Here is a 20,292-nt window from a genome sequence, read left to right as displayed (position 1 = left end):
AAACTGGACCTCACAGCCTCTAATGGATCCAGGGGATAGAAAAGGAAGAAGGAAGCTGGGTTTTTTAGACTATTTCTCACTTCCATTCATTAATCGATCTAAACAAATATCTATTGAGCACCTACTGTTTCAGAGCCCTGGGCTAAGTACTATGGGAACAAACATTTATCAGCTGTGTGCAACTCCTCTGTGTAGAACACTGTGCTGGGCTCCGAGGGAAATGGAAAGATTAAAAAAAGACACATTCCTTGGTCTCAGGGAGCTTGCTGTCTAGGAGGAGAATGAGGCTACAACTCAAATAACCATGGGAAACTATATTACACAGTAAGTGCATTAGAAAGTTGTAAAGCTGGTCCAAGATAAAACTTGAGAAAAATTCAGGCTACTATTTACCATATGAAAAATTACTACAAATAACTAATAATAAGAGACATGCCCATCAAAACAACATCATGGTTTCACCTCACACTCAGCAAATTTCAAAGATAGAAATGATCAGCATGGAAAGGACTATGTATGGGAAGACAGACCCACTAATAAAATGTTGGTGGAGCTGTGACTTAGTTGAACCAATTGTAAAACAACCTGGAATTATACTAAACAAAAAATAACCAGAATGTTCATCACTTTTGACCCAAGGATCTCAGTACTAAATATATCCTACAGAGATCAAAAACAAAAACAAAAATAAGCAAATAAATAAAACACAAAGCAAGATCTCATATATACCAAAATATTCAGAGCAACATTTGTCTTGGTAGTAGCAAAGAAACAGAAACAAAGTAGATGCCTATCAATTGTAGAATGGCTAACAAATTGTGATACATGAAAGTAACAGAATAGTTCCATACGGTAAGAAATTATGAAGACTCAGAAAAACATAAAAATATTTATGTGAACTGATTAGGAATAAAATAAGCAGAACTAGGAAAACAGTATACATGATGACTGCAATAACGTAAAGGAAAAGACAAAAAATAAAATAAAATGAAACTGAATGGTATATAATGATGACCATGCCTGACACTGGAGAACAGCTGAGAAAGTACAGTTCCCTCTTTCCTTTAGTGAGATGGGGGAATTAGAGGTGTGGCACGTGACATGTACTATCAGACACAGTTGATTTGTCAACTTTGCTTAACTCTACCTCACCCTTTTAAAAAATCTTTACTACAAAGGATGGCTCACTGCTTAGGGGAAGAGATATAAATTGGAAATTAAGGTGGTATAGAAACAAAATATACTAATAAAAAGAAAATTAATTTTTTTAAAAAAAATTTATGAAGTAAAGTGCATTATGGAATCTGAGGGGGAAGGCTGTTAACTGACTAGAGGTAGGATAGGTCAGTGAAGACCGAATAAAGAATGTGGCATTTGAATTGAACTTTGAAGGATGGTGGGAACTCAACATGTGGAGAAGGAGAGGAGGGCATTCTGGGCAAAAAGGACAAAAACTCAGAGATGGGTAACACCAACCCATGTTCCAGTGAGTGCAAAGTATTCAGTTTGGCTAGAACATAGAGAGGATAGAGGAGGATAAGATGAAATAAAAGTAGAAAAGGGTGACGCCAAATTAAGGAGGGTCCTGAATATCAGGAAGAGAAGCTTTGCTTAGGAGGCAATAGAGAGTCTGAAAAGTTTTAGACAGAAGAGTAACATGATCAGATCCAAGTATGAGGGTTCATGCATATAAAAAGGAATGTCATTATCCCTACACTCGAAAACATAGGCTAGTAGAGGACAGAATACAAAGACATTAATAGCCATAATACAAAGAAGAATTTCTTTGTAAAAGAAATAAAAGAGGAATAAAATAGCAGCAAATAAACAGAATACAGAGGAGAGAGAGGGAACTTCTGCCTGAGAGATGAGGGAAGACTTCATAAAGAGGCAGTATCTGAACTGGCATCAGATAGTGCCCATGGTACCCGCATTGAGATGAGACCAGAGAAACACAGAATCAGAAAATCTAAGAGGTAAAAGGGGATCTCAGAGCATGATTGGTCCAAACTGGAAATCTCTGGGACAAAGCAGAGAAGACGATTTCCAACTATAGACTGCATTGAAAAAGGTTAAGAAAGAACAGTGCTAAAAGATGGGAAATGAGTGAGCCCCAAGGCTGGGGAGGAACAGAAAGATGACTGTCACTGAACCTCAGCTCTGGCCTCTCCCAGAAAAGCTAAAACAAACACTCCCATCAATACCAGCTGTTAACCCTCTGCATGTGTTGCCTGCCATCTGAATTGACATCGCTCCTCCCTGGACGTTTACACTTGGGAATGTGTGGTCTTTGGTCACAGCTGTGAGCCCAGCTCTCTCAGGGATCAGGCTGATTGAGAGCCTTCGGCTGTCCCTTTTGGCCTCTCTCTTTCTCTTCTTGCTCCCTTTCCTGAACCTTTTAGGGGGTAGAAGAGAGGGTTTTGACTGAATTGAACATTGTCCACTGGTGGAGAACCATGGGGACCCTTGTTACCAAGTTGCTTCTCCCCACAATCAGCAGTCTTGCCTTCCTCCCCACCATCAGCATCGCTGCCAAGAGAAGGTTCCACATGGAAGCCATGGTCTACCTCTTCACCATGTTCTTCACAGCGGTAAGGATTGGAATTCTCTTTCCTATTGTTTTTCCCACCTTGGAGTACCTGGCTGGCAGATAATAAGGATATATCATTTGGAGGCAGTATGTGATTGAATAGAAAGACTCCTGAACCTGGGAATTAGAAGATCTGAGTTCTGGTCCCAGTTCTGCCACTAACTCACTGTGTGACCTTGAGCAAATCATGCCCCTTGTATTTCTCCTCTGTCAAATGAGGTGGTTAGTTTAGGTAATTCCTCATAGCTTCCATCTCTCATATTCTGTGTCTAAAATTTCCTTTTCAGTGTGTGGGGGGAGGGAGGGAGGGAGGGGACTCTCTCTCTCTCACTCTCTCCATTCAATGTTATCTTTCAGTTTCCTTCCTTCTGTCCAGAGTTCTTTTTCTCTTGTACATTTAGGTCCCTCTACCTCTCTGTCAGTCTTTCCATTTCTCTTATGAGGACCTTCCCATGATTTGTAAAAGGTCTTTGAATCATCTTTTTTTTTTCTCACTCATCTACCATCAAACCTGTCCTTCAGTGACAAGCAAACTTCCCATGGGATATTCATATTGGAGAGGGAAAGATTCCACTCAGATTAAACCAGCAGGGACACGAACCATGTGCACACACACACACACACGCACACACCTGTGTGTATGTATATGTGCATCATGTATATTGTACATGTGTGTCTGCGCATATATGTACATATACATGCCTACCTACATATAGATACACGTGTGTACATACTTGCATATATTACTATATTCCCATTGATGCACATATATGTGCATTGCACATGTGTGTACCTGAATCCAGGTAGGTGCAATGAATTTATGTGCGAATCTATCTGTATACACAATTTTATTTTATGGGTCACTACCTAACAATTCCTTTCAGGGCCAAGTTCTCCTGGAATTTCTGACCTTCAACTTTTTGTTTCCCTTCTTTAGACCTAAGGATTTAGGGGTGGTCCTCTGATTTTCATGTCGATGATCTGAGTCTGGGCCTGAGTGCTTTTAGCAGGATTTCTTAACCTTTTTTTGTGTTATTGGCCCCTTTGACAGACTGGAGAGAGCTGCGCAACTTTTCTCAGAATTTTTTTAAAAGTATAAAATAAAATATATAGGTTTACAAAAACTACAGTGACATGAAGTTATTGAATTTTTTAGCATCAATTCTGCAGACCTGAGGTCACGAATCTGTTTCAGAGAGTGTTTTTAAACAGGGAGCCATGACCCTCATCCTTTAACTTTGCATGGATGGTGTTGTAACTAACACATCTACTGGCTCTTTACAAACTTTCCAGGAGATTGATAAGGCAAGTGATTCTCGTGCCTATCTTTGACAGATGAAGAAATTCAGTCCTGGGCCTCATTTTGTTTGGAAGCAAACTGTCAGGGGAAAAACTGGGACTCAGATCTAGATCTTCTGATTAGTGAGTGAGGACTCATTCCATCCAACTGCCAGCTCCCTCCTGTTCATAGTCAACCCTGGGAGATAAAGCACAGCCTAGTGAAGGTGAAGGCAGTCTGGGGACAGCTGATTCCCCACCCTGCTCCTTTACAGAGCCTGGGCTCAAAGTCATCGAGGGAGGAGGGGAAGGGAAGGGGTCTGGACCCAGCAGCTGCTGTTGTGGTCGGCATTGTCGTCCTCTCCCTGACACCTCAATCTGCAGAGCAGAAGAAGCAACTGTCCTCCTTGAACAAGAGTGTTTTGGCATTAATGCACATGATCATCTCACTTTTTTTCCAAAACTCCAGGCCTCCATTACCAGTAGGTTTGCTCAATAGATTGATTTACTGGTTTTTCTTTCTTTTCCTCTCTTTCTCCTTTCTTCTTTTCCTTCTTTCTCTTGCTGTTTTTTCTTCTTTGTCTCTCCTGATGCCTTATGGCTATGTGATCCTGGCCGAGTAACTTATTTTCCCAGCGCTCTAGGTAACTAAGACTATAGGCTGCAAAAAAGGAGTCAACCTGCATGGGTAAAGGGGCATTCCATATGTGGGATTTACTTACATCAGTGAAAACACAGGTTCAGTCTCTATCCCAGGAGTGGGGAACCTGTGGCCTCAAGACCACATGTGGCCCTCTAGGTCCTCAAGTGCAGCCCTTTGATTGAATCCGAACTTCACAGAACAGATCTCCTTAATAAAAGAATTTGTTCTGCAAAACTTGGATTCAGTCCAAAGGCCGCACCCAAGGACCTCAAAGGCCACATGTTGAGGCCACAGACTCCCCACCCTTGCTCCATCTCTGTCTTCCTTCTCTCCTTTCTTTGCCTTATTTTTCTCACCTGTAAAATAGAGAGAGCAATCCCTGCCTGGCATCCTTTACAGGGCTGTTGTAAGAATCTGATAGAAGGGACAGCTCTTTGTCTTTGTTAGTTTTATCAAGTGTTGTGAATGAGTAAGGGATTATTTATTATTATTTTAGGCAAACCCTGACCAAAAATACGTTCCTTCCATCTGCTCACTGGACTCCTAAGAATGGACTAAACCAATTCTGGGAAGGTTGTCTCATCCCAAGTCACTACCAGTCAGTCCTTTGTGTAATGTGTTTTTTCTATGTTTTCTGCTAGATATACCATGCATGTAATGGGCCAGGCTTATCAGTGCTATGTTTCATGCGCTACGACATACTGGAGTATTTCAGCATCTATGGGACAGCACTGAGCATGTGGGTGTCATTAATGGGTGAGTGCCAGCCTCTTTTATCCCAGTTCTGCCGACAAGGACCCCATCCATAAATCTGCCTACCCACTCCTGAGCAAGTCAGCCTACTGATTTAAAGGGAACATGGAAGGTTGCATGACATCCTCTTTTCTTGATTTTATGCATGCCTTCCCTGCCTTCCATTCCCACTTCCATTGCAAAGACAATGTTTAACCCATAGTAGAAAATTAGTTTTAAAGCACTTTAGAAAAATCCATTTCACTGACAGAGGAAGAGGAAAAGGTTATATGTACTTCATCCTTTTTCCCCATGTTTAAGCATTTTCATCCCTTCAGTTCCCTCTTTCCATTGCAAAGATATTGTTTCATTCCTTCTTTAAAATAATAATAACTGACATTTAATAGTATAATAATAATTTATATACTATATAGTATAATAATTTAACAATAGCTATAAATCAAGTTTGTCATTTGAACCTCACAAGGATCCTGGGAGGTAAGTCCTATTATTATCCCCATTTTATAGATAAGGAAACTGGAAGAACCAGAGGTTAAATGACTTGCCCAGGGGAACAAAACTAGTTAAGTTTCTGATGCTAGACTTGGAGTCAGATCTTCTTTATTTCCTTAGATATAGTTCTCTACCCACTGTACCACCTAACAGCCTAGCTAACACTGTTTTCAAGCTCTTCAGAAATATCTATTCATTGGAACTCAAAACTTATTTTTAAAAAAACCCACAGATGTTAAAAATTGTCTTTACATGTACTTGAGGAAAAATAAAATATTATTTTCAAAAAAGAACTATCTGTTCCTACTGCTTCATTAAAGCAAGTCCCTAAAGAATTTTGTTAGCCTCATTCAAGTTGATATGTGAACTGATTAATAATGAATGGATTTTCTTCAAAGATATACTTCTTTTTTTAATTAAATTATTTTATTTGTTTTCAGGACACTCTCTCCACTAATGCAGATCTGTAACTGTTCCACAGTTTAGAGTTTTAAAGAGTTGCCTGGGACAGTGAGAGATTAAGTGAGTCATCCAGAGTCACGTAACTAGTATATGTCAAAGGCTAGACTTGAACTCAGGTCTTCCTAAGTCCAAGATGAATCCAGTTCACTATTCAATATAGTAGATCAACTCGCATATATATGTGTGTATGTACATATATGTATGCATGTATTAGAAAGAGCATTTATTAGAAACTTAGTATGTGCCAGGCATTGTGCTAATTGATATGTAGGTGAGACAGAGATATGAACACATGTATGAATATATTATATATATGTATATGAATATGTATTTAGACATATAGATATACCTGTGTGTATGTATCCTAAAAATCAGACATTTAAGAAAGTCATAACCAGGTGCTTGGTGAGATGTTAATTCAGAACAAGTAATCAGGAAACACCTCCTTGACATATTCATTGCTGCAGTAATTAAGACCCCAATCAGGTTACTAACATGGAAAGAGGACTAGCCCTGGGAGTTAGGAGACTGAAATCCAAGTCAAGCGTTCAATTTAACCAATACTTATTTAGTGTCTACTATACACAAAGCTCTGTCCTGGACATGGGGATACAAAGATACCATACAGATTCTACCATCAAGAAACACAAGGGGAGGAAGGACAAGTGAATAAATAACTGTGACATAAAGAAGACATGAGTGCAAAACACTCTAGTTCTGTCTTTGCTGCTACTAACTCTGGTCAAGTCTCTGCTTCATAGGCCTCAGCACCTCCATAAAATAAGTGGGTCTTATATAATAAACATGAACAGATGGATAGATAAATAGATATAGACAGATAGATACAGATAAATATAGACAGAGACAGACAGAAATAGACAGACAGACAGATAGATAATAAATAAATGTCTATGGGTCCTTCCTCTACATCTATTATAAGGTCCCTTCCAGCTCTGACATTCCATGCTCTAAAGACCTGTCTAGCTCCTAACATGCTGTGTCCTAAGGTACCATCTAAGTCCAATCTTCTTTCTATATTCTAAGGTTCTTTCCATCTCTAATATCATATGTTCCAAGGTCTTTTCTAGCTCTGACTTTCTATGTTCTAAAATCTCTTCCAGCTCTCATATTTTATATCCTAAGGTCCCTTCTAGTTATAACATACCATATTCTAAGATCCCTTCCAACTCTAACTTTCTGTGTTCTAAAGTATCTTCCAGACCTGATTTTGATTCCTCAAAGAAATGCCTTCTTAAGATGGCAATGATAAAATTAGAAGTCTCCTTTGAGTTCAAGTGAACTCTAAACTTTGATTTCTGTCTCCTTCCCTCCCTTTCCAGCACTGGCAGAATTTGATGAACCAAAAAGGTCGACCTTTGTGATGTTTGGCGTGTTGACCATTGCTGTGAGGATCTACCAAGACCGATGGGGCTATGGAGTGTACTCAGGGCCTATTGGCACAGCTGTCCTCATCATTACAGCAAAGTGGGTGAGTGATCAAAAATGATAAAATGAGATAATATTTGTAAAACACCTTGCATACCCTAAAGTGCTATGTAAATGCTAGCTATTATCATTATAACTATTTTTGTCTAGTTCTGTGACCTTGAGCCTGCCCTTCTCATGACTTCAGTTTCCCCACCTATAAAATGAGGAGATCGGAGCAGATGATTTCTGAGGTTCCTTCCCATTCTGACATTTTGTGTAATTGAGTCTATGTTTTTTCCATCACTCCAGGCATTTTGAAGTACTGACAGAGGGAGCAGCTAATTGGGAAAGTGTCAGGCTTTTGGAGGCCAGTTGTAGGCCCTCACCTGTTAAGGACAAAGCAGCATGCTGACCTACATCTGGGTCTCCCAGGTGATTGTCTGAGTTTCCTTACCAGACAGAGAACTGAGATTCCAGCTAGTTTTATCTCAGTTTTTCTGAATTGCCTTCTTGTTCTGAGAAATCCTAATAACTGGGTCTTCCTGAGAGGTAGCTGTGGAAGAAAGCATAGGCTATTGTAGTCTGGAGTCTTATTCATGAACAGTCTGACTTTGGGGAGTCTCTTAACCTCAGGCCCTCAGTTTCCTCCTTTCTGAAATGGGAGTTGAAAGTGTCTAAGATCCCTTCCAACTCTGACATTCTGTGTTCTAAAATCTCTTCCAGCTCTGACATCCTGTGTTTCAAGGTCTCTTCCAACTCTGACATTCTGTGTTTTAAAGTCTCTTCCAGTTCTGATATTGAGTGTTCGAAGGTCCCTTCCAACTCTGGCTTTCTTTGTTCATTCCAAGGTCCCTTTCAGCAACAATGTCCTAAGATTCCTTTGACCTGTGGCTCTGGTTTTCAATGCTGATTAACTTTTTTCTTGACTTGATGCTAGCTATAGCTGTGTCTGGTGTTGCACTTATAACTTCTCTAAGTCCAATGATTTCATTGCTATTTCGGAGTCTACTTCCTACCTTAAGCCCCTGACTCAGAGGTGTGGTGGTATCTTGAAGAATAAGTCCTTCTTACAAGGCTTTCTAAGGGGAAGCTTGAGCTCAGGGTATTGAGAAGAGGACTGGGGTATAGTAAGTCAGAAGGCTGGACCATGAACACCAGAGACAGCTCAAATCAAGGATTTGGGGTAGGGGAATGAAGTGTAGGTGGTGGATGTTCAAAAATAAATTCATCTACTTTATCTCTATAGACCATGCATAAAGGGGTCAGGATTTCTTTTCCCTATTTGGACAATGAGGCACAGAGACACGAAACTACTTGCAGAAAACCACACAGCTATACAGTGGCAAAGCCAGACCTTGAATTCCAGCATCTTAACTTTTTTGAATACTCTCCCAGAGGAGGAGGATTGGGGAAGAGGCTATTCTTTCTTGATCTAGTTTAGCGATTTGAATTGATATTACTTGGGGTGACCCAAGACAGTGCCTCTAAGTTTCCTGCCTTGGGGAGGAGAGACTTGTTGGGGTGATGCAATAGCATGCCTTATTAATTAACATTCTGGAATGCATAAACAATGCTGGCTTCCAGAGATAATCACTGAATTCCAAGTCTCTGTTTATGATAAAAACAGCTCACCCCAAGCCGGAAATGGGATAATTCTCTCCTGATTCAGTCCGAGTGGATTTCCCTCCTCACTCCCCCAACTAGACATTGGGTAATTATCCTCAGAGAGGCTTGGTATGAATCTGCTTCTGAATTATAATTAGGTAGAACAGTATTTACTCATTAAAGCCTGAGTGGAATACCACACAGACTTTCTCTCCCTGGGCGAGGGAACTCAGCAACAGGAATAAAGAGGGGCAGGGAGGGAGAGAAAGGAAGAAGCATTGGCTAGGTACCTACTATGTGCCATGCTAAGTGCTTTAAAAATATTATGTCATTTGAGCATCATAGCAACCTTGTGAGGTGGTGCTTTTATCCCCATTTCACTATTGAGAAAATTGAGGCATGGCCAAGGGCATACAGCTACTAAGAGTCAGGTTAGTGAATTCTTCCTGACTCCAGCTCCAGACCCAGTGCTCTATCCACTGCACCACCTAGTTGTTCCCTTTGGGGGAAGGCCAAAGCAAGTTGGCCACATTCCTAATTTAAATAGCTCCTTCTAGCCCATGTAGGAGGGAATTCAATCTAAGGCTGGCTGGGGAATATGGGGGGGAGTTGGTTTCTAGAGTAAGTACACCAGACCCTCAGGGTTTAAGTATTCTCTAAAAGCCATTCCCCCAGTTGCTAGAGGCTTGGGACCAGCAAGCACCGCAGGCATAGGTTAGGGGGCAATTACTGAGGGACAGTATGGAGTAATGGAAAGTGGACTGGGTTTAGACTTAGAAGTACCTGGGTTGAAATTTTGCCCCTGACACTTACTAACCAGAGGACTGAGACAACCTTTCTCAGCCTGAGTTGTTTCATCTGTAAAATGGGGATGGTAATAGTATCACTTATTTCAAAAAGTAATTTTGAAAATCAAATGAAATAATGTACATAAAATATTTTGTAAACCTTAAAATGCTATATAAATATCTGATATTATTATTATTAACTCTAAGGTCCATTGCAAATAAAAGCTTTTCTGCTTCCTTCTCTCCCCCTCTCAGAGGGTGAAGGAACAGCCTGCAGCATGGACACCACCTAGGGGAATTGAGACTAAAAATAAAGGAATTGGAGAGTTACGTTGAGCCTAGGAACTCATAGGATCATAGATCTAGAGTGAATAGATCCTAGATCTAAGTGTGCAGGGCCTTAGAGGTCAAATCCCCTTGTCTCACAGAGGAAGACCTAATGGCTTTCATGTGGGTAGTCTGATGCTCATACCACTGGACCATGTCCTAGCCATGCCCTAGATCTCTGTCTTTCTTAGTTAGCTCATTGTTTATTTCACCATGCTTTATTTTATTTTATTTTATTTGTTTGTTTCACCTTTATTTCATCATGCTGCCCTTTGACTCTGCCTGCATCTCTAAATCAACATGGAGGACACAGCTAACTATCTGTTCCCCTCAACCTGCTTATCCTTCTAACTTGACGATTTCTGTCAGTAGGCCCACTGTCCTATGCTTACGGTAACCTTGGGGTTATCATTGACCTTCTCTGTCCCTCATTTCCCATATCCAGCATTACCAAGGTCTGTCCATTCCAAGGCCTATTTTGGCACATCTGTCACTTCTGTCTCCTCTCCTTTGTTCTCACAGCCACCTTCCTGGTATAGGCCTGGCCTGTACCATCCACCTGACCTACTGCCTTCTAACCTCCTTCTAAGCCTTTTTCCATCTCCAGTGCACCAGCATTACCATGACTAAAACAATCTTTCTTACTCTGCTCAGGATTCTTCAGTGATTCCCTTGGTTTCTCTTAAGTAAAATTCAAACTCCTTTTCTGACATTCAAGACCCTTCACAATCTAATATCAGGTCCCAGCCTTTGCAGTCTTCTTATGTCTCATTCTACTCCATATACTCCACACTTCAGTCAAGCTAGCTGACTTTCTGTACCTCTTACCCTAGTCTTTTTCTATCTCTGTGTCTCTGCTCACATTGTGACCTCTGCCTGGGATACCTTCCCTTCCATTTTTTTTCCCCTTTGAATTCCTACATGTCTTTTAGAGTACTTTTCAAAAGTCATCACCTACATGAAGCCTTCTCAAACCCCTCCTCTGGGTCATGACTTTGCCCTTCAGACCTCACATAATAATTACACTGGGTTCTACACCTGTTATATACTTACCTCATACTCTTGTACAGTATTTTTATGTGGGTTATGCTCACTAAACCATAACCCCATGAGGAAAGGAATCAGCTTATCGAAATGTTGTCTCTCCACCAGAACCTATTACAGTGTTGAGTATAATACTGTCCACTGAGTGCTTAATAAATGTTTCTTAAGTGGGCAAGTAAATGAATGAATCTGGTAGCTCCCAAGTTCCTTGCTTCTCTTACTTTTCCAACTACCTTTCAATCTATCAACAGATATCTCCAGAGCATCTTTGATGGACAAGACTAATATGAGGAGAGGGGTATGCTAGACTCAATATCAGGAAGGCTTAGGTTCCAGTCTTGTCTCTGACACTTAACAGTGTGATCCTGAGCAAATCACTTAACTTTTTTGAACCTTGGTTTTCTCATCTGTAAAATGGAGTTAATAATACTACCTCACGGAGTTGTTGCAAGGCTCAAATGAGAAAATATATGTAAAGTGCTTTGTAAACTTTAAAGCATTTATCTAAAAGTTATTATCATACATAGAAAGGTCAGCTAGCTCTCAGAATGTCAGAGACGGAAGGGAATTTAGAACCCATCTGGTGCAACTTTTGCCTTTTGCAGATGAGGACACTAAGGCCCACAGAGGGTAAGTGGCTTGTTACAAGATTATGCTGAGAAGTGTTTATAAAGCAAAGACTAGAGCTCAAGCCTCCTGATCCCCCAGCTCAAGGCTGAAGAACTAGGAAGAGTGCTAAATGAAGGGTATAGACAGCAAGTCCTCCTAGAATTCCTCCTGCAGTCAGGGTGGGCTGGAGTGATCAGGGATGGCTTCCCAGAGGAAGTGAAATTTGAGCTGTCTTCAGTCTATCTCACTTCTCACTCATCTATCTATTTATTGGAGGATGGGCAGGGGTGGAGAGAAGAGGCAGTGCATAAACCAAGCCCTTTGCTCAATTCAATTGCACAAGATTTCTGGGTGACTTGAGGGGTGCCAGGAGACACAATTCAACTAGCATTTATTAAGTGTTTACCATGTGCAAAGACACTGGGCTAGACATTAGGGATGTAAGGATGAAAATGAAACACCTGCTCTCAAGGAGCTTACAGTCTCCTGGGAGGTTAAGGGGATGGGGTAGAGTAAGGCCAGGGAAGAATTTCATGAAGAAGACCTTACCTGAGAGGGATATTGAAAGGAGAGAAAGATCCTGAAGAGGCAGGGTTGAGAAGAAAGTATAGTCCAAGTATAAGAGACAGCCTATGTCATCAATTACATTAAATAGAACTTTTAAGTAGATCATTATAGAACAAAAAGGGATATGCATTGTATAGAATCATAGAACTTGGTTCACATAAAGAAAAATGTTGGAGAATGGTTGTGTCACTGATGATTTGATATATTGGTCTATTAAAAACCAGGGGAGAGGGCAGCTAGGTAGCATCTGCCATGGAGTCAGAAGGACCTGAACTCAAGTCCAGCCTCAGATAATAGCTGTGTGACCCTGAACAAATCACTTAACCCCATTGCTCCATAAAAAGGGGATGGGATGGGGAGGTGAATTTATATTAGATGGAAAGGAAGGCATAAACTAAGACTGGTGAGTTTTAAGTGAAACTCTTCTACTTGCCTCTAAGGCCATGGGGAAAATGGAAAGAATATTCTAGTAGGAATATTGTATGTTCTCCAAAACAGGATCTGCTCATAAAGAAAAAAGGCATTGCAATGAGTAACCAAAGGAAGTTATGGAGACCCAGTCACTAGATAGAAAGCTTTCAGATGAACCAAAGGATCACAAAATCTCCAGCTTGGAAGGAACTCCAGAGGTTGTCTAGCCAAAAGTGCATCAGAACAAGAATCCTACTTCAGTATATCTCAGACAAATAGTGATCTCGCCCCAGCCCGAAGTCCTCCAGAGACGAGGAACTCCCTATCAGCCCAGACAGCCCACTTTTGGACAGCTTTAATTGTTAATAAGCTTTTCCTTAGATGGAGTCAAAGCTTGTGCCTCTGCTTCCACCTACTGCTCCTCCAGTCCTGCCCTCTGAAGCCTATCTGAACCAGCCCAATTCCTTTTCTAAGTAGTAACTCTCCAAGTGCTTGAAGACAGTGACTCTGCTCCCCCTCTGGGACCAGAGCTACCCTAGAGGTTAAGACAATCACCTGTCTGAAGGCAGGAACTGAAAACTGATGATTCTGGAATTTTCTTTCCTGTCCCAAGATTCTAAGTTCCAGTGTTCTAAAATTCTGTGACTAGGATTTTAGATTTCTGTGATTGTGACTTTACAATTCTTTCATCCAATAATTCCAAATTGTCTTCTGACCTATTGCCTCATAGAGAAGACTGCCTCCCAGGAGGCTGTCAGGAGGTCTGCATCTTCTTCGTTGCCTTTGGGGTTCCCTATTTGTCGATCCAAATAGAAAAAGTTTATAGCACTAAAACAGTTCTCATATTTATATGGTAATTTAAGGTCTGCCTGGCACTTAACATACTTTATCCCATACCCGATGATGATGAGGATGAGGATGAGGATGATGAGGATGAAAATAACGGCTAACAATCATATAGCACTTTAAGGTTTGCAAAGCATGATATACGTTATCTCCCTTTAATCCTGAATTTTAATCCTTATAAACCTCAGTTCAAACGCTCAGACACTTACTAGCTGTGTGATGCTGGGAAAGTCACTTAATACCTGTTTGCCTCAGTTTTCTCATCCATAAAATGGGGATAATAATAGCACCTACCTCCCAGGACTGTTGCAAAGATCAAATGAGATAATAGTTATAAAGTGCTTAGCACAGTGCCCGGCACATAGTAAGCTCTATATAAACATTAATCATCATTATTATTAATCTTGATAACAACCCTGCAAGCTAGGGACTCTTATTATCCTCATTTTACAGGTCAGGAATGGAAGGTCCAGAAAGTCTCTCTGCCCAGGATCAAACAACTAGTAAATCTGAAGTAAGATTCAAACCTGAGTCCATTCAAGCATCAAGTCCACTGACCCTAAGCACTGTACCTCTCTTCCTCAGAAAATGACAAAAGGTGTGTCATCTGGTAGAGGTTTTTTTTTTAATGGAAGTTCAGACAGAACCCAAGTTTTGCTGACTTAGCCAGATAAGGAAGTATTCCACTTGCTTCCACCTCTCCCAGGTCCCAAATTTATAAACAAGCAACTGGCCCATGGACATATTTATGTCTAAGGAAAGAGTTGTCTCCACTGTATGCAGCTCCTGCCCTTAGAAGCAATGAGGAGATACGAAGCAAATGAAAACTCAGTCCACTGTCCTCAGAGTACCCAAAAGCTGGGGATCATGAAGAGTTAACACTAATGTTTGCGTATCAGCAAGGAAAAACAGAAACATTAAATGACTGACACTGGGCATAGTTTCCTCATTTGTTAAATAGGGACAAGAAACTGCTCTATCTCTCTCAGAAAGAAAGAGCTCTGGAAACCTTAATGGGCCATTAGAAATAAAAACATTGGACTAGGAGTCAGGAGACCTGGGCCTGAATCTCAACTCTAAAATTTGGTACCTCTGTGACTTTGGGCAAGTCCCTTAACCTTTCTGGGCCTCGGTTTGCTCATCTGTAAAATAGGTATAATAATACATGTGCTACTTACTTCACAGGACAATTGTAGAGAAAGCATTTTGCGAATTAGAAAACTTTATATACATGTGATTTATTGTTACCTAATCTAAATATAGGAGGGGGACACAGAACAAATGAGTGAGAAGATTGGAGTCAGAGAGTTGAAAGAAGTCTGTTCTTTCACCTAATGGTTTGTTTATTATTTAACTGATGGCTGCTGTCCCCTTGGGGAACATCAAGGTGGTATTTGTTGAGTCTGGCAAAGTGACTCTCCTTATTCTAGGCTTCCCAGAAGGGATCAGTTTTGAGTCAGGCCACCCAGAACTTCTTCACTGACTTCTGTGTTTCCTCTCCAGCTGCAAAAGATGAAAGAGAAGAAGGGTCTGTACCCGGACAAGAGTGTGTACACCCAACAGATAGGCCCTGGTTTCTGTTTTGGAGCGTTAGCCCTGATGCTGCGTTTCTTTTTTGAGGTAAGGCCCCTCTGTGCAAGGTTTCAGTGAGGGGAATACAGACAGGTGAGAGCCACAGCTCTTGTCTTCAGGGCTTGTCTAATATACTTGGATGGAGATTTCACTGGGGTGAATATTTCCTCTCGTGGTAGAGATTTCAAACCCATCCAAGCCTTCTCATCCGATGAGATTTTGGTCCATAGCTTTCCATAATTCCTCCATAGAGGGTTCACTTACTTTAATAGAGGCCACCCTCATTTGATTCCTCACTCTTCCCCCTTACTATCTGTGTGATTTGGGGCAAGTCCCTTCAACCACGCTGGGGTTCAGTTTCCTCTTCTGTAAAATGAAGGTGTTGGACTAGGCTTCTAAAGTCTCTTCCAGCTCTGGATCTGCTCATGATTCAATCATGCTCTCCTTCTTTTAATTCAAGCTCTCCCCAAAGTCTTAGTGCAGTTTTAAGCTACTAGCACTTTAAAATGTTACTAAAGGGATGCAGCACTTACACCTAGCATTCATCATTCCATTGCTCCTGGAAGGATCCATAGCTTGAACATTTCTAAAATCACAGTGGTTCACAATTTTGCAGCCCCTTTGCATTATGGGGAGAATACTGGAGTTCAAGAAATAGGTTTCTGCAGCAGGGAATAATGAAAGTGCTGAACAGTTTTCCAAATATGATCCAACCCTATATCCTCACCTTCTACACAGTTCTGAGTTGAACTCATTGTTTATTTATCATCCTAACTTATTATCAATGATAGACAAATACAGGTATAGATACAGTGTGTGTGTGTGTGTGTGTGTGTGTGTGTTAAAATGGACTTTTCTGATCTTCAGTTTCCACATCCATAAAATCAGGATAAAAAACACTTTCATTGCCTCCCTAGCCCATCAGGTTAACCTCTCTGTACAAATGGGTCTAATATAAGCATTCCCTCCAATGATGCTAGTCACTTGTATCCATGGTCACTCATCTCGGGCAGCTCTAGCTCATGTCCTAACCAAAAGACCAACCAACATGCTGGATGCTTTTCTCAAGGTCTCCTGCCTGAGCATATAAGCAGAACTCATGACTCATCTATTAGTTATCTCCTCTCCAACTTATCTTCCTTTTCAATCACACTTTTTTTCAATGATATCTTCTTTCATCACTTCTCTGCACATTTCCTTGTCTGTATTGTATCTCAGCCTGTTCACATTGCCATGTGCCTCTCTGACATTCTTTGGTTGATCCCCAATTTCAATTCTTCAAAGACTGAAGTACTCCATGACTTGCTTATGCAACATGGGCACTTGTTTCAAAGAGAAGAGAAGAGTTGCCAAAAGTATTTATAATTTCTCAAAGACAATTCAGTCTGTTCTCCCCTCCTCCTGTTCAATTTTGGGACCAATTCATTCTCCATTGGCAGTGTCTGTCCAAGATACAAAGTCTGGACAATAAACATTGTTCATCCATTTGTTTTTTCCTACAAGGATAATTAGGTCAAACTCTTTTGCGTGGTTACGGACGTCATTCAGAAGACTCTGTAATGTTGCAGGGCTTGATGCATTAAGCACGTTGTCATGTGCATACAGGGTCACCTGGAAGACCTTCATCTCTAAGAAACCCCCTCTGAATCAGACCTTGTATTGGATCTCCACCATGGCTGTGGCCAACACTTTTAGCAAGACTACACTGCTCTGTTTTATGCTTCATTTGATGTACTAGATTAATGATAATTAATAGCAATTAATCATCATTGGCTATTAATAGAAAGTGAGTTGTTACATATGATATTCAACAGAACATAAAAGCACTACTTGTAATGTCATAAAGGCCCTGGGTGATTAATGCTCAACATGAAGACAGTGAATATGATTAATGACATAAAACTCAGAGAAGAAGGGATCACTATCGACTAAAATAATACAATTTTTGTAGAAGGGAAATGGCAGAAGGATGAGGAGGTTGTCTTAATATCAGTAGATCACAGATTTAGAACTGGAATGGAATTAATAGGTCATTCAGTCAATTCCTTCATTTTACAGATTGTCATTCAGTTGTGTCCAACTCTTCATGACCCAGTTTGGGGTTTTCTTGGGAGAGATACTGGAGTGGTTTGCCATTTCCTTCTCCAGATCATTTTACAGATGAGGAATTGGGACAAACAGGATTAGGTGACTTGCCCAGGATCACACAGCTAGTAAGTGTCTGAAGATGGAGCTGAACTCAGGAAGAAGAGTCTTCCTGACTCTAGGCCTGGTACTCTATCCACAGTGCCACCTAGTTGCCCATATTTTATAAGATAAGAAACTAAATCCAAGAATGGTAGAGGTCACACAGAGAGTATACAGACAGAAGAGTGGGAAGTTATCATATAGGGGAAGCTGTAACACGGGAAGATAGTGAAAGATGGCAATGAGGAAAAATGTTCCAAGGAGCATGAATGCATGAGCAAAACTGCGGAGGTGGGAAATTATGAATGGTAAAAGATGGCTAGATGGGAAAAATAGGGACAAATTAAGGGATTCTTTAAATGACAGATTGGGTTTTCTAAAGCTGAGGCAACTGAATGACTCTCTTTCCCTCTTTCCCTCCCTCTTTCTTTCCTGGTCTTCAAAGGAGTGGGATCACACCTATGTTCACAGCTTCTACCACTGTTCACTAGCCATGTCCTTTGTCTTGCTGCTGCCCAAAGTGAACAAGAAAGCTGGGAATGCTGGCACTCCTGCCAAATTGGACTGTTCTACACTCTGCTGTGCTTGCATCTGACTTTCCCCCACTGACTGGACCCTTCCCCCCACTCCCTCTAGATCTCTATTTGGCCAAGTTCCCCTATAGAGATATGAACCAAATCCCTTGGCTCCCTCACTCTTTTCTTCTCTCAGGTCAAGTTAAGCCAAGTATCTAAGATGTCAATGTAGGCCTAGCACTGTCCTAGGCACCACAGGGAAGAACTGTTGCTTTTCCCCTTTCCTTCTAAGAGTTTCATCTTTAAAAATCATAGTAGCTAAGAATTGGCTTTCCAGAGCCGATCAAAGCCCTCTGCCTTTGTGAAAGATCTTACCCAAATCATTCTAGGCAGACAAGACTTTTCCTGTCAAACAAGAGTCTACCAACTATCCTTGCTTATAATCCTTTCCCTTTTCAAAGTCAGCTGTAATCTCTCCTATTTAGACATCTCTTTTCCCATGGGTCCTGATGAGATATCTATTTCTGCACCCATGGTGTCTGAATGAGCCCTTTGGGAGGAGAGGAGGACAATGGAATAGGGAGTGCCACTGTTGGAATACTAAGTTGGTCAATTCTAGCAGCCACCTTCTGACCCCAAACCCCACCCCTTGGCCCCTGTCCTTTCCTGTAGCTGAGTTCCATGAGCTCTGAATTCCCAGCTTCTAGGAGAGAAATTCCAGACTGAATTGATGTAGGAGCAAAATGATTTTATTTATTTCACTCTAACTCTGTTGGAGGCCATAGGCTCTTTCCCAAGATTGCAAGAGCCCAATGCCAACTCACCATACCTAGTGTCCAGCCTAGGGTTGACAAGTATCCCTTTCCCAGATCCACTGAGGTGGGTGGTTTAATGACGAAAGTGTCTGGGCACCAAGGGCACCCTCCTGGGGTCCAACTCATTTGGAAGCTACAGTCCTTGTTCCCTTTGCTCATGCCCAGAACTTTTCCCATAGCTCTCTTAATGGATGGGCAGTGAGTACTAAAAAGACTCTGAGTTCTTCCAAATAATTCTCTCTCTTGGAAGTAACTGGGGCTACACAGTCAGGCACCCCTTACGTCTTTTTAGCAAACATGGCTCCATATCTGAATGACTTCTGCATTAGAGGACCTTCAGTTTAAGAGTATTTCCCTCTTCCCCACTCCAAAATTCCACTAGCCTGGAAGCCTAGCATAGGTAATTTGGGAAAGCTATCACCTCTTTGCTTGGCATAATCCTCCTAGACTTGGAGACATTTCCAAACCCTCTCCTGCCCCCAGCTGCCCCCCTAGGACTCTGTTATACAAGGATTTGTCTAATCTAACCCTTTTGAAATCTCCTTTAAAAATTTTTAAAGCCTATTCCCTCTCCTGAGAAACTGTTTCCTTCCCCCAGGACAGCCTGTGTTCTGGTCTTCAGCACACCTCCCTTAAGACAATAGGACTAGGAATCAATGATTGTCAGTGTCCTATGTCTCCCAGCCCTTCCCAAGTTTATAGACAGCAACCACCTCTGCACTCAGTCTCCATCTTTCCAGCCTTAGAAGGTTTCAACTTAGCTTAGACTCATCCATACCTCATCACCACTTCTTTGGGCCTTTTCATTGACCATCGCAAACACCTCTTCTTATCTTCCTGGGCCCTGCCCTTTATAAGATAAGGAGGAGAAGAGTTTTCACAGTTCCCTATATATGGTTGGCTTCCCCACATACACTTGAGCTCACTCATAGACACACACACACACACACACACACACACACACACACACACGTACTTTTATCACTCTCTCTCCAACCTTTACCCAACAGCCCCATCCCAACTGTGTGGCAGAAAACATTACAGAGAGCATGTGGGCCATCAGAGTTTATTTCTCACAATCTCCAGATTAAGAAAAAATAAAAACAATTACCTAGCAAGTAAAAATGCTGGTAGAAGTAAAAAAATTCAAATTCCAGAACTTACCCTGTGTTTCTTAAGGGGACCAAGATCCAGTATTCCCTGACTCCCCAGGGGAGGGAATGGGGATATTGGGTGGATGGTTTCCAAAGGTGTCCTCCAGCCTGGAAGCTGATGTTCAGGGATTTCTGCAGGCAGTAACAGCCTCTGACCTCCAGACCAAGAAAATACTCAAGATCCAGGAACACTAGGAAGACTTCTT

The 20,292-nt window shown here is 41.3% G+C and overlaps 1 protein-coding gene across 1 annotated transcript; it reads left to right on the top strand.

Annotated features, from left to right (window-relative positions):
• The first annotated feature begins 2,258 nt into the window (after nucleotides 1–2,258).
• MYMK (myomaker, myoblast fusion factor) lies at nucleotides 2,259–20,037 on the top strand. Its single transcript, XM_072632866.1, has 5 exons — nucleotides 2,259–2,591; nucleotides 5,153–5,267; nucleotides 7,559–7,707; nucleotides 15,347–15,463; nucleotides 18,048–20,037. The coding sequence occupies exons 1-5, from the start codon at nucleotides 2,457–2,459 to the stop codon at nucleotides 18,195–18,197; spliced, it is 666 nt and encodes a 221-aa protein (XP_072488967.1). The 5' UTR covers nucleotides 2,259–2,456; the 3' UTR covers nucleotides 18,198–20,037.
• The last annotated feature ends 255 nt before the right edge of the window (nucleotides 20,038–20,292 follow it).

Source organism: Notamacropus eugenii, chromosome 1 (genome assembly GCF_028372415.1).
Source record: "Notamacropus eugenii isolate mMacEug1 chromosome 1, mMacEug1.pri_v2, whole genome shotgun sequence".
In the NCBI taxonomy this organism is placed as follows: Eukaryota; Metazoa; Chordata; class Mammalia; order Diprotodontia; family Macropodidae; genus Notamacropus; species Notamacropus eugenii.
Note: the sequence above shows the minus strand (reverse complement) of the source record. Positions and strands in the feature narration are given on the sequence as shown.

Bases quoted from the DNA above. Each gene is read 5' to 3' on its own strand.
- MYMK (XM_072632866.1), top strand. From the start codon at position 2,457: ATGGGGACCCTTGTTACCAAGTTGCTTCTCCCCACAATCAGCAGTCTT. The intron at 2,592-5,152 runs GTAAGGATTGGA...GTTTTCTGCTAG, and splicing joins TCACCATGTTCTTCACAGCG to ATATACCATGCATGTAATGG. The intron at 15,464-18,047 runs GTAAGGCCCCTC...TGGTCTTCAAAG, and splicing joins TGCTGCGTTTCTTTTTTGAG to GAGTGGGATCACACCTATGT.